At 35.2% G+C, this 14238-nt stretch overlaps 2 protein-coding genes across 2 annotated transcripts; both read left to right on the forward strand.

The window, feature by feature from the left end:
• The first annotated feature begins 175 nt into the window (after positions 1–175).
• LOC113761828 (ATP synthase subunit O, mitochondrial) lies at positions 176–4987 on the forward strand. The gene is made up of 6 exons (XM_027304979.1): positions 176–393; positions 974–1024; positions 1128–1371; positions 2614–2726; positions 4333–4419; positions 4518–4987. The coding sequence occupies exons 1-6, from the start codon at positions 289–291 to the stop codon at positions 4638–4640; spliced, it is 723 nt and encodes a 240-aa protein (XP_027160780.1). The 5' UTR covers positions 176–288; the 3' UTR covers positions 4641–4987.
• Positions 4988–10057: 5070 nt separating this feature from the next.
• LOC113763070 (transcription factor MYB83) lies at positions 10058–12604 on the forward strand. Its single transcript, XM_027306764.1, has 2 exons — positions 10058–10366; positions 11826–12604. Exons 1-2 carry the CDS (start codon positions 10080–10082, stop codon positions 12541–12543), a joined length of 1005 nt encoding a protein of 334 aa, XP_027162565.1. The 5' UTR covers positions 10058–10079; the 3' UTR covers positions 12544–12604.
• Positions 12605–14238: the final 1634 nt, after the last annotated feature.

Consider the following 14238-nt stretch of genomic DNA (forward strand, 5'->3'; position numbering starts at 1 on the left):
AAAAAAAAAAGAAGAGAGAGAGAGAGAGAGAGAGTGTACCTTACTAACAAAAAGAAAACAAAACCCAAAATCCCAAAATACAAGAGCAACAAGGGTTCTTTAGTGGACACGTGTCTCAACCAACAACAGTAGTACGCTAATTCCATCCCTCTACAGGCTATAGACTACACTCCCCATTTCCACGAGCTGAATAGTGAAAACCCCAACCCGAAACGTTCTCAACTGAAAACAAATTTCGTCATTTACTTCCCCGCTCGAAGGCTTCCGGTAACCGGCGAACAAAAAAATATGGCGGCTGGACGATTGCGATTTACCTCTCTCCTCCGTACCCTTTCTTCTCCCGCCTCCGCCTCCTCCGCTGCCCGGAGATCTAGTTCTCTGATCAGTCCCCAGGTACCAAGTCCTTAGTTCTACACACATTTTGTTTTCTTTGCATCACTTATTTTTTATTGTTGTGATTTTGGTTCATGTACGCTATTCTTGTAAAACTATTTCGTTATTAGTTGTACTTTTTGTATCTTAGTTGATGAAGAAATGCTGCAAATTTAATAGATTTGAGAGTTGGCTTCTATGCGAGATTTAGTCAAGAAAACAAAACCCTAGGTTTGTTTAAGTTTTTTTTTTTAAATTTAATTTCTTTAATCGTAGAAATTGAACTGTTGCCATTGGTAGTTTTCCTTTTTCTTTCTTTTTTTTTTTTTGAAACAAAGCAAATATTTAATTTTTTGTGGCAAAGTCATTTTCTGTTTCTCTTGATGTAGAGTCGTAGATTGCTTATGCAATATTTGTTGATCTGCCTGCTAAGTCCCAAATACGAGAAAAGAATGAAATAAGTAAGAAAGTAATGTTTGATCGTATCATTCTGATTTTAGAATCTATTGGAGGGTATTTTTGAGTTGATTTCAGAAGTGAGATGTTTGTGACCTGTGGATGTGGGATTCTTCTTACCCAACCATTGTCTTTGTTCTTGCAGCACTCGAGGAGTTACGCCGCTGCCGCTGCTCCAAAGGAGCAGAAAGTGAAGGTAAGCAAATTTTATTGCACTAGGCTGGTAATTTTTTTTGGTTCTTCAACATCTTGATTTAGTTTCGTCTTAATGGCTTGTTGCTCTGTTAATGATCTATTAGGTACCTGTGACGATGTTTGGGCTTTCTGGAAATTATGCCTCAGCTTTGTACATTGCAGCTGTGAAAGCAAATGCCTTGGATAAAGTTGAATCTGAGATTTCTGACCTTATTGAGGCAACAAAGAAGAGTCCGACATTTTCTCAGTTTATGAAGGATTTGTCAGTACCAGCGGACAAAAGAACAAGGGCTATACATGTTATTTGTGAGGAAGCAAAATTTTCTGATGTTACCAAGAACTTCTTATGTAAGATGCACGGCCTGTAACTCAATCTGAAAATGCTGTGGGTTTTTTTCTTTGTGTGTGTGTGTGTGTGTGGCTGGTAAAGGAAAGGAAGCAGTCAAGATCAGGAGAGTAAATGAATTAGAGTGTTCTGGGGAAGAATTTATGTTGTCTTCTCTAAGATTTGGTCAATTCACTATTTATCTTGTTCAAATGTGCATTGGCTTTTTCATGCAACTGTTAGAACAACCTGGATTATTCATGTCTTTCCTCCTTTTCCAATTAACAACAAAAGGCAGGCCTGTGGAGGCTGCTAATGGCACTTTCTTTACCATTCCTATTTCCTCGCCAGCCAAATGAGGTATTTGAACCGTCTCTGGCCTTCTTTATTAACTTCACTGTTTCCTCTTGGTCTTCCTTTCCCAAATTCAAGGCCCTTGTTGATCTGAGTCTCTGCTTGCTTAGAAGCAGAAGCCTTGATGCATAGTTTCTTGGTGAGAATTTGTAGGTTGAATAGTGCTTGAATTTTTGGATTAGGGAAATTTTCGGAGTTTTGAACTTACTGCTGGACCATGTTGATGAATGTCACTTGACATCATTGGTTGAGCCTTTCTCTGCTTTTTAGAAGATCTGTTTTGACTTTGATATCTTATTGTACTGATGCTAGTATTCATCTCTGATAGAATAGACACTGCTTTATCTCCTTGCTTTTCATCATATGGAATTTACATGCTTGGTTGTGCTTTTTTCTCCCATTTATGAGATCACCATCATATATTTTCTTGGGTGAACCCACCTATCTTCATGTGTTCTTCCTGATACTTATATGTTGATTGAACTAGTTATGTAACTTTAGGAGTTTGCGTTATAAAACTCAATTTAATGGTTTAGAAGAATAGAAGTGTTCCTCTGGAAAAAACACTTGTCTGCTCATGTTTCTCTCCTTGATTTACTATTTTTCTGATGTTTGAATTATACCTTTAATTCATCAAAAGGGTCTATCGTGATTCTTGCTTTCTGAAAGAGCCTACAGCAATTTCGTGCTGAAAGACTTCAATTTTATGTCAACTACCTATGCAGTGGAAAATTGTGCTTGAATACTACCATAATTGGTAGATTACAAGCTTGTTAAATAACTAAATATTTATTTTCAGTTCAAAAATTTTCTATTTTTGCAGCTGGATGCTTGATTTGTGCCTAAACTGATTCCTGCAATTGGTATAAAGCTGTTGATCTTGTACTTATCCTTGGTTTCATTTATAACAGTTGTTTTAGCTGAAAATGGGAGGCTGCAACAACTAGAAAACATAGCAAAGAGGTTTACAGAGGTGACCATGGCTCATAGGGGAGAAATCAAAGCCATTGTAACATCAGTCATTGTAAGTTCTTTTTCATGGGAGTCTAATTCGTATAACAAACATATAATCTGGCATATGCATATTTGTGGTATCTGCATAAGAAGGATGTGGTTTCCTTTTCAAACCAAAGTACTTACATACTTACCACTAGTTTAATGAAAATTCTCAGGCTAATATGTATGTTTTTGCATTTTTAACCCTTTCTTTTAAGTTTTTAGTTTTGCTTCCTTTTGGGATTTGTAATCGCAGTATTTTCCTGAAATGGGGTTTCAAACTTCCAAGGCATCGCCTTCCTTGGAGGTTTAGATTATAGAATATCTAAATGTGGTCCAAGAACATTTTGCCTTTCTGCTGGAATATTGTTGTCAACTGTCTAATAAATATAGTACTCCTGGTGATGAAACTACAGTTTTTTCCTGATTTTACCTTAGTTTTGAAGGCTATTTGCATCAGTGGCTCATATTGAATGGAACCTATGATCCCTCAAGTTTTAAACGTCTTAATTTTCTAGACATGATGAAGTGCTTTGTGACTTTGAAAAATAGAATATTTTTCTTAGTGAAGTTGGGGGCATAACAGGGAACGTAGTGGGCAATAAGTTTAAGTTTTTTTTTCCTTATAGCATTTCTATTTTATTGAAGGAAGATCATTGTACTTCGGCTTTTTATTATTTGTTTAAGAGATTAATGTATGCTATAGAATAGTGAGAGTTGCATTGGAACACGCTAAAAGGCTATTCAGCATTTGAGTTGCATTATGTGGGTTGCATTGACCAGAGTGCATCACCGTAAGGATATCCAGAAAGTTGTTGCATACTTGGGATAACAATTGGTTTCTGTATATTATCTATTGAAGTTTACCCTTCTGAAATTCTTCTTTCCCCCTTATGTCTTGAAGTAGCCAAGTTGGTGCTTATGTACTAATGTTTTTCAAATATCTTGTTTACCTAATGTTGGTGCCACAAATACGGCATACACTGTGTGCTTGCTGCTAACAAGAGATGGATGCTACTTATCGTTGGTGTTTTGCAATCATTTTTGATATCTCTAGATAACTGATATGGTTAATATCTAATTTTGTTTTTTGCATTTGGATAAATGAGTAGATTTCTGCAGAATAAGGTTGTATGCAGCTTTTAAGGTGCAATTGCTCGTATTTCTTCATTACACAAGGAATTGTCCAGCATAATTCTACCAATTTTATCTTATGAAACTTGAGATCATACTGATAATTCACGAGCCAACATGAATTTTTCTCACAAAAATATGAATGTCTTTCAATTTCTGTATGTTTCTAGTGTCCTGCCAAACTTTACTCTTGATGAGCTAAAGCCAGCTAGAAATTTTCTGTGTTAAATTCTTATAAAGATTCTGAATTATTAGTTATTCTTATTCTGCGACTCCATTTAGTTTGAAATTTTCACTGTCACATTATGTCAATTTCTGCTTGGGTTCTTTGATCAAGCTGCCATTATAACCTTACCCGTTCGATAACAAGAAAGCTAAAAAGAGCAAATGGATATCCTGTTTGATGTTGTCTATTCTTCACTATGGTCAATTGGTCCAGAAATTAGGAAAGGACCATTTGATATTGCTGTTCATGTTTATAAGCTCTCCTCTTGTGCCAGCCCCTTCCACCAGAAGAGGAGAAAGAACTGAAAGAAACACTTCAGGATGTTATTGGACAGGGGAAGAAGGTGAAGCTTGAACAGAAGGCAAGTTTATCTTTCCAAACTTTCTGATATTGTGGAACTGATGACTCCTCCTGTTCTTTCCTTGGGTAATATTTTGAATATTTTGTGGTCCTTGCCAGATTGATCCCAGCATTCTTGGTGGCCTTGTGGTGGAATTTAGTCAAAAGGTTTTTGACATGTCTATAAAGACAAGGGCTCGTCAGATGGAGAGATTCCTGCGTACTCCCATCGACAGGATCTGAAGCTGCTGCAACTTCTCAGGGCCCTTAAACTCCTCATTTCTCAGTTATTTCCTTAATTGACTTGAAGAAAATTTCAAATACCTCTCATCCTCTTGCTTTGGCCGATGTATTTTCTTTGCTTCGAAAGTGCCTGATTGCAAATAAATGGTACCATATACGCGGAATATTTTGTATGCACCACTTTTTGAGATTATAAATTGCAGGTTAACAGGTCCATCCAATTGTCTATGATTGTTCTCTTTTAAAAGGATTTGTTGCATTCTTTCTACTTCTTGTTCGGCTTTCTGAAAGTTTTGCTGTATGAGACAGTTGATGAGGTTTATCAGGCTATTAGTAGCTTGCTTTTCTTTGGGGGTAGCCAGATGGTACCATCTATGTTGGACAAATTGTGGTGGCAAGCTCTGTTTCTTGAAATGAATGGGCAGCGCTGCTCATTTTATTACATTGGGAGTGAAGTTGGCACTAAGCCTGCCTGTAGATCATGGCCTATGCCATAGTCATGACCTTGCACCCTAGGGTCGAAATCAACCACATGAAGCAGCTGGTTATGGCCTTGAGGGACTTGTCCTGGTTTAACCTGATAAAGTTCCCTTAGTGGGCCTTAGTGTTGCTAGTACTACTTGGTCCTTGGTACAGAGGGGCCAGTGTTTCTTTCATGGAATTCGAGGAATTTTACTGGATTTGGTGGTTCTGCAGTAGATAGACACTAATGGCTATTTCACCATGCAGTGCAAACTCTCGTATAACAAAATTAACATAAAATAGCATGCAAGAAAATAACAGCTTTTATCTCTTGTTGAAATTTGTGTCCAAAATTGATTTCCAGTGATCTAAATTCAAAGTTATGAATAACACATGATGAATCTGGATCCAATCTTTTCAAATTATCTCATTCGTAGAAGAACATCTTATTTGTTCTTTGCATCTCTAGCGGAAATGAAAAGAAGCAAGAAATGGAATTACATTATAATCGACGTCTGACGTGCAATGTTTTCGTTGAGAATTAAGCTGCCCTGATGGCAGCAAGCACAACTCGTCTGGTGGTGTAACTGAAAAGGAATGGGCTCATTATTATTATTATTATTATTCTGTTTAAGAAATTCTCATAAAATTTACTAAACCAAAGATGCTAATGGTTTGAGGATGAAGTGTTTTGCATTTTTATAATTTTAATTAGAAATTTTGGGTCCTTTTCTTTTTATAATAATTTGTCAAATAAAATGAGGTGCTTTTGTCAGTACTATTTAGTAATTGGTAAGGGCTATGTTTGTCTAATTTTAAGAAATTTGAGGGTCTATATATTAATTTACTTTAAACCGAACCAGATTTCCATTTGCACTTATTCAAACACGAACAAAGTTTTCATCAGATTTATAACGGGGCTGGATCTTGTCATTTCTCTTAATGTCAAATACCGGAAAGTCATCAAATACCTTTGACATTTCCCTCGATTTGGACCCATGAAAAGACATATTCTTTAATTATCATCCACATTATAGGCTGAGGACGTGCGTTTTTCCAAGAATTCACTGTATACTCTGAGATATATCACCAATAACTTTGCTTTTTTTTGTTGAGAGTTGTACATCAAGATGATCAAATTTACTTAATCTCGCTTCTTTAAAAAGTAATTAACTCTTGCAGTTGCTTTCCAAGTGATGAAGCCTACTTTACTAGTGACATGGCCTTTTCCACTCAATTTCTTCCAAGTAGAAAAGATGTAGTGATAATTTCATTCTTCATCATGATACGAGAAAAAAACTCTGTGTTTGCTTCAACTTTAACATCAAGTGCCAATAAATAATTTTGGTCCTCAGAATCCATTAACCAGGAGGTGTTCGTGAGTTTCTTGATTTGACTCTTGAGCCCCACCCTTTTCTCTTTTCCCGTCTTCTCCTTTTATAGCGCTTAGAGTTTTCCTTAAATCAAAGCAAGAAAATTATTATCTTTTTAGAGTGATTGAGAGATTGATAATTAATTTGGAAACAAGCTCTGCTGCAACCTCCCCAATACTTTTCTGATGGAAGAAAATTGTATACATCCTCCTATTCATTTTCAGTTCTTACATTAAAAAAAAAAAAAATCCAAAATATACGATATCTGTTTCTATTTGCAATCATTGGGTTGCATGAGACTTCAAAGCATAATTATGTTTATGGCATTGCCCATTTATCAAATTGTAAATGCCACTCATTGTCCAGGGCATAATCCAGCCTCTCTCTTTTGCTTTTCCTGGGCATAATCCAACGTATTGCTTTTTGTCTATTTTTGGGAAGTGGCATTATGTAATTTCCTCTCTTTTGGGATAGAAATTAGAAAGGCATAATCTAACTAATGATGTGCCGAATGTATATTCTCCCCCCTCTTTTACCACTTTTCATATTGTTTATTTGACCTAATAAATCTACTTGTTTGGAATCAAAACGTAATTATCTCCTGAACATGTGTCTCTTTCTCCTCCCTTCCTTTTTACCGCTTCCTACACAAAATCAAATGCCAAATACTAGGTCTTGCTCGAGTCCCCGTTTTGATGGAAACTCTTATTCAAGACACCTAGAAAAAAGAAAATATGACATTAGCAATAGGACGGAGGAAGTCAATGTATAAATGAATGCACTAGCTGCATTTCAAAGGTGACGGAATATTGGGGGCCGCTCGGACGGCTGGAGAATGTTAAGGAGGTTGGTTGTCCAAATCAAAACATCAATTAATTTTGAAATATTGCAGCTTTTATTAGCTGAACGCCCATGGTTTCCAACATGGCTCGATAATAGTTAGTTTCAATTGCACGTTTTAGTTGCATGTGTGAGTTTTTTTTTTTTTACATGTATTATGCAAAATTAAATCTATTTGCGTAAAATTGTTCTAACAACCATTTCAACCCTCATTCTAGAATCTGTATACAGGCGAGTGCCGATTTCTATCTGCATGATGGATCGATCGTCAATCGCTATTTCCGATGCCATGAAGATTTTTTCAAGAATTGACTAGATTGACAGTGAGGTAAATATGATTTGTTCAACACCATGACAGGGAAATCCTGACGTGTTATCCCTTCCATGGCAATGCAAATCTGCATTTTCTGATGGAGGATTAGGTAAGGAATGGAAATTCAGAAAAAGAAGATCAGCCTTAACGGCCGGAGAAAGGACCGGTGATTTGTGAGATCTATGCAGCGTAGCAAAAATGTCCTGTCACTGTCCAAGCTGAGTAGATATTCGTAAATTGCAAGTAAAATAATTTAACTGCAACCAAAAAAATCAGAAATTATAAGCAGGAAAGAAAATGTCACTTGAGAATAATTAAAATATCCAATGGTAGTTCTTGGAATTAGATCGAGTATTGATAAATTAAACATCATCAATTAAATAACTACACACTTGGGATATTTCTTGTTTTTCAAATGCAAACGTGAATCACAATTAGGACCGAGAGATACAATAATCAAATAGAAGGATAACTTGTCAACTCTAATTTGAATGCATCACCTCTTTTTTTTTTAAAAAAAAAAAAAATTTCAATACATCACATGAATTTGCCGAAAAGTTGTTGGCTGCAACCATCATTTAAGCCCTTCAATTCAAGATTTATTTGCATAAATCTTGAATATAAAAACACCAATGAAATTGTCATTCTCAAGTCTTTGTCTGCCATTTATGTTTATTTCTGTTTTTGTTTTTTTAAAAAAAAAAAAAAAAAAATTTGCTTTCGTTTGTCTCTTGTTATATTATTCTCAATCTATTCATGCACTGAACACATTTGTAACTACTGTTAATTCTAACGTAAAGTCATGATTACGCATAAGGAAACACATTTGTATTCCTTCATCAGAACTCATAAGTTCGTTATGATGTCTTCTTTTTGAAGGATTAGGGTTGGTGCCAAAAGGGGTCAATATTTAACCGCTATTCAATATATGAATTAAATTCTTGCTGAAAACACTGATAAAATATCCATCTGTCGACAGGTGTTTTGCTTAAGAATTGTGTAATCTCTAACGAGAGAGAGAGAGACATGCCTTGAATGTTTCTTTCATTCTTCATGTAATAAACAAAGAAATTTATAGTCTAGATGTTGCCCACGCGTGGCCATGCTATTTGTAGTTTTTTTTTTTTTTAAAAAAAAACCTAGTTCTAGTAGTAGTATTTTGCAATAGAAGTACTTCTTGTACTATACCTTTCTTTCCCTCTCTTGCCAGAATCTACACTTGAAACACAAGTGTGTAAAAGGAGAGGGAAGAAGTCTTCATGAAGTGGTAATGGTGATGATGAAAGTGATAGTTGTGGGGTTTGCTTAAATTATGAACGTGTTGAGACATGAGGGAAATGAGATTATACACTTTGTAGGCATCCTATTATGCAACACACACATTTACCATTTGTGATTGAATTTGTCAAAAAAGATGGCAGGATAATTGATAGGGGGGTTGAATATGTACTCAAACTTTAATTTTTTTTGTACCAATTAATTTTCCATTACCAAAATATATAGCCACCTAGAAAATAAATAGAAACATGGAAGGACACGTATGTATCAAAAAAGATGGAACCTAAGCTTTCCGTTTTGTAAGTAAGTGGTGGGAAAATACAGTGGATTCATTTGAGTAGTGAACTTTCGTTAATAGAGCTTCTTGTGTATTATGAACACATTTTTCTAATTAAAATATTTTTATTTTTGATCACATCTTTGCTTTACATATATCATTTTACAAAAAGCGTTCCGGTATTATTCTAATAAAATTTTACAAATAATCCTCTCAAACGTTTAAGTCATATTTTTATCAGTCATTGTACGTCTGAATTGTTACTTTACACTAGATAAATGTCACACCCCATGAACATGCCTCGATGGCAAAAGATCGATGCCTAGACATAAAATTTTGTGCTAAAGATCGCGGAGGGTCCAAATTCTCAGAATTGCCTTCGAAATAAATATTTCAATAAGAGAGCTCGGATTGAGTTGATATTATTACAAAAAAAGTAGAGTTCTAATATAGAACCTAATAGTTGTACATACTTACTTTTGAAACAAAAAGAACTTGAAATAGCAAAAGATGGATAAAGAAGTATTGCTGGTAAACAATACTATATACTTAGTTAACTTATAGGTGGAGTGGAAAACGGATTGGAGGGGGACCTTAGCAGAATAGAAAGGGACAGTTGGTCTTCTTGTCTTTGACTCTATCCAAGTCTTTTTCGTTTCATTTTTCTTCACTCACAAGGCAATCATCAAATGTGTATGAGAAATGAGCATATTTTGCTTCCACTTCACATAATCATCTTCATCTCTACCTCTCCCTCTTGTTCTTTCTGTATCTTTCTCATCATGTCAGCTATATAACTTCCCCCCATCTCCGTCAAGCAAGTTGGAAGAAGAAAAATATACTAACTTTTGTTTTGCATTGTTTTGGAGTTTAGCGAAAAAAAGGAGCTCTGTGGAATGAGAAAGCCAGATCCAATAATGGGGAAGGACAAAGGGAATAATAACAAAATAAAACTTAGAAAAGGGTTGTGGTCACCAGAAGAGGATGAGAAGCTCATGAATTATATGATAACAAACGGCCAAGGATGCTGGAGTGACATTGCTAGAAATGCAGGTCTCCAGAGGTGTGGCAAGAGTTGTCGGCTTCGGTGGATCAATTACTTGAGACCAGACCTCAAACGAGGCGCATTTTCACCTCAAGAAGAAGAACTCATTGTTCATTTGCATTCCATTCTCGGAAACAGGTTTCAATCTATCTTTTTCTGTGTGTGTGTGTTTAGTTCTGCCCGATAGATTGCTGCCCCTAATTGTAGTATTGTATCAAATTATTGACTTTTAAACAAGTTAAATGTAACTTTGTTAATCTTGAATCCTAACTCATACTATTGGCAATTTTGTCCTTTTTCATGTTGTTTAAATGAACCACCATTAATTCTTTTCTCATAGAAGTTTGATCAGCAAATAAAACTTAATTAGCCACTTCCTCATGTACACCACAAAATTTTCTGATCAATCACTACCTGGTGGTACGTCAAATGCTGCTGCTTGTCATAGTAGCCTCTACATTTGTCATTTTAGTTTGATTGAATGTTCATAATTTTGTGACCTCCACACATGAGGAAGAATGACACTGAGGGCTAAATTTGTCAGAAGTGCTTAGAACTGTTTGTTACATAAAGTGTGTTGATAGTCATAGAAAATCTTGATCCAAGAGCACTTTGCTCCTTATATAGAAGATGAGAATTGCTAATTCATGCAGAATATGCAAGGCAATGGTGTTCCATTTGCGGACTTTCTGACTGCAATGTGATCAATGAATTTTTTAGATTAAGGTTTAAAAAGCCTTGAAAAGTTAAAATTTTTTTGAAAGTGTTGGTAAGTTTAACGATTGTACACTAATGTAGATACTTCAAAACTTATCAACAAGAAAGCTGATTATACCTTATAAATGTTTCAGAAAGGGAGAAATTAATGGCCTAATGGACCATACGTGCTAAGTTTTAGTATACTATCGGGATTGGAAACAATATAAACAAAATCAAGGGTTCTCTTTTCTTTATACTCTCACTCCTCTCATGTGTTATTCCCGCATGAAGTCTTCGACAAGAGACGGCCAAGCATCTCAAGAGAATGTACTATATGAAATTACTAATAGAAATAACTTACCATACAACCTTAAAAAAATAATAATTACCATATATCTCGAAAGCACACAATATTGCAGTTAGCAAATTTATTTAGTCTTGAGCTTCTATGGTCAGACGATATTTAAGGACAGGTGGAAAGTACTTGAGTATTTCCTTTGAATATCCTTCACATAAGCTAGCTATTTACTCAAATGAACTGTATTACTCTTTCCTTTTCCTCTTTGTTTTTGTGGCTAAAGAAAACTAAAACAAGAATCTAATTAAAAAAAAAAAAAGAAAGTTTGAAGGAAATTTTTGCTTTTCACAGGAGTATTAGAAGTTTCAATATTGTTGTATGTGGGATTTTAACTAGTCTCCCTCTCTTTTTTTTTTTTTTCATTAGTGGAGTAGTACATAAGTTTTCTGTTAGTTAGGTATTCATTTTGCGTATGAATAGGCCACGCATTTAGGAGATCACATATATGACATAGTAACAAATAGAGACAATACCACCAGAAAGCTGCATGATTTTGAGCATGGCTAAGATCTTAATTTCAACTCCCATGTCAATCATCAGATGGTCACAAATTGCGGCACGTCTACCAGGGAGGACAGACAATGAAATCAAGAACTTTTGGAATTCCACAATAAAAAAAAGGTTGAAGAACAACAATGCCATTACTTCTACATCATCACCTAACACCAGTGATTCCTCAGACCCCAGAGCTATCATGTTAGGAGGGCTAATGCAGCCCATGCAGGCAGAACAAGACGTATTCTCTATTTGCATGGACTCATCTTCATCATCTCCACCATGCATGCAAGCCATGCTCAGTATAACACAAGGCAACCCTTTCAACCCCTTTCCTCCACTTCATGATAGCGCTGCTTATCTGGACATCAACGGCTCCGCGTCGGCCGCTGGAGCTGCTGGCTTATATAATTTGTCAGCGGCCCATGTTGGTGGCGGAGGCGGTGGCAGTGCCGGAAGTTTAGGAGACTATGGTTTGGTAGAGCCGTATGTGATGGGGTTGGAAAGTGACCTTTCTCTTCCTGCATTGGAAGGTAGGGCCTTTGATAATATTAATGCTGCAAATGATCAGAGTGTTCTTGACAAAAGACTGGTCCATAATAACCACCACTTCAACGGTAATGAAAGCATCAAAGTAGTAGATGATTTTGTGGGAATTGGAAATCATTGGAATGGAGAAAACTTGAGAATGGGTGAACTGGATTGGGAGGGTTTGTTGGCTAATGTCTCTTCTTTACCTTACCTTGATTTTCAAGTTGAATAACTCTTTGTTTTCCTTGGCTTTTTCAAAATCTTAAATCCTATTTTTCTGATAAAAATTTTTTTTTGGCCCACGATATACTTCTTTTGCAATTCTTGCAACACTTTTGAATTTTCTTTCCTTTTGTTTTCTTATTTTTGGTTGTATCAATATCACCCGTTTCCCTTTTTTTTTTTTCCTTTATACGTTATCTCTTTAATCTTTGTTTTTAAAATAACCATTTAGACCAATAGAAAATAATTTCGTAGCATGGAAGTCCATTTGTAGAGGAGACCTATGCAATTTCTGCAAAAAAACTAAAGAGGAAGGCTCAATCATTTTCCGGGAGAATCAGAGTTGGCAAGGCAAGAAAATATGGTGTTGATAAAGTGTGAATATGACTGTGTGAGGAGAAATAAAGGGTAGTAGGTGAAATGTATCTAGCCCATGTACAGCACAGAGAAAATAATGTGTGAGGATGGAAGTTGCTTTTGGGGGAACCATTAGAAGACAAGGTGAATATGGGATCAATCTTTTGATGTAAAAAGGAAAAAAAAATAGAAAGCTTTAGTTGTAATTAGTTGGAAATACTTTCACACAATAATGGAATACAAGTTGCTTCTCAGTTCCTTTTTTTTTTTTTTTTTTTTTGTGGATTTGCTAATTTTTCCTCATGAGCGTCAACCTTTTGATGTAAAAAGAGAACAATAAGGAAGCTTTAGTTGTATTTTAGTTGAAAATACTTTAGAAATTTTTCACAATGATAGAGTTCAAGTTCGGTACTAGCTTTCTTTTTAATTTGGATTTGCTAAATCTTCAAACGTAAGGCAAATCATCCCATGCTAATTAATTGGGCTAATTATTCATGCAAGTCATCCCATGCAAATGACACCAAAAAATGGAAGTGGTTAATAATCCTAGAAACATTATAAGAATTGCCTGAGGTTGATTATGATCTTTTAAAAAAACTAAATAAGAATACTAAATGCAAATAGTCCAGAAGTTAGATGTAAAATGACTGAATCTTAAAGGGGTTCTTAGGATGGTTTTTGTCTGGCCATTTTAAGAAGAACGTACCACAAGGTTCTTTTCTTACTTTGTTTTCTAAAATTGGGAGATGAGAATAAAATCAAGGATAGATACGAAGGAGGCAATCAAAAGACTGCATGAAGCAATGAACAAGTTTGTGAGCTACGAAATTTCCTATTATCTTGAAAATGCATCCTATACCCCCTAAAAAAAATAAATAAAATCCAATGATACATGCCGTACAAAAAATTGTTGCCTATTATTTAACTTAGAGGACGGAAGGATTGGGTGGTACATGAGAAGGGAGTGTAACTAAAATGTTTCAGATTTGAGAAAAATATATATAATTTAACTGAATTTACCCTTAAGGCAATATACTTTGAATTCTTTTTATTACAATCGTCTTTAATTTAATTTTTAGCATAGCCAAGTATGATGGCACAAATATTATTACTATTTTTTTGGTTCAATATGACGACTCAAATCTGGATGGGTTGACTGATCTAAATTCAAATACTATTTTGCTTTTATATCTTGAAATACAAATTGAAAATTATTGCTTAATTACAAAAAAGGAATCTTTTTTGGTTTAAGGGAACAAAATCCAAAGTTTAAACATTGAGCATCCAAAAAGATACGGCTATGTTGCGGAAAGATCTCTCTCTCTCTATATATATATACATATATACA

Source organism: Coffea eugenioides, chromosome 2 (assembly GCF_003713205.1).
Source record: "Coffea eugenioides isolate CCC68of chromosome 2, Ceug_1.0, whole genome shotgun sequence".
Taxonomy (NCBI): Eukaryota; Viridiplantae; Streptophyta; class Magnoliopsida; order Gentianales; family Rubiaceae; genus Coffea; species Coffea eugenioides.

What these genes read in the sequence shown, in the direction of transcription:
- LOC113763070 (XM_027306764.1), top strand. Translation starts at nt 10,080, where the DNA reads ATGAGAAAGCCAGATCCAATAATGGGGAAGGACAAAGGGAATAATAAC. An exon ending in CATTCCATTCTCGGAAACAG is followed by an intron (nt 10,367 to 11,825) that starts GTTTCAATCTAT and finishes GTCAATCATCAG; the next exon opens with ATGGTCACAAATTGCGGCAC.
- LOC113761828 (XM_027304979.1), top strand. Translation starts at nt 289, where the DNA reads ATGGCGGCTGGACGATTGCGATTTACCTCTCTCCTCCGTACCCTTTCT. An exon ending in TGTTACCAAGAACTTCTTAT is followed by an intron (nt 1,372 to 2,613) that starts GTAAGATGCACG and finishes CATTTATAACAG; the next exon opens with TTGTTTTAGCTGAAAATGGG. An exon ending in AGGTGAAGCTTGAACAGAAG is followed by an intron (nt 4,420 to 4,517) that starts GCAAGTTTATCT and finishes GGTCCTTGCCAG; the next exon opens with ATTGATCCCAGCATTCTTGG.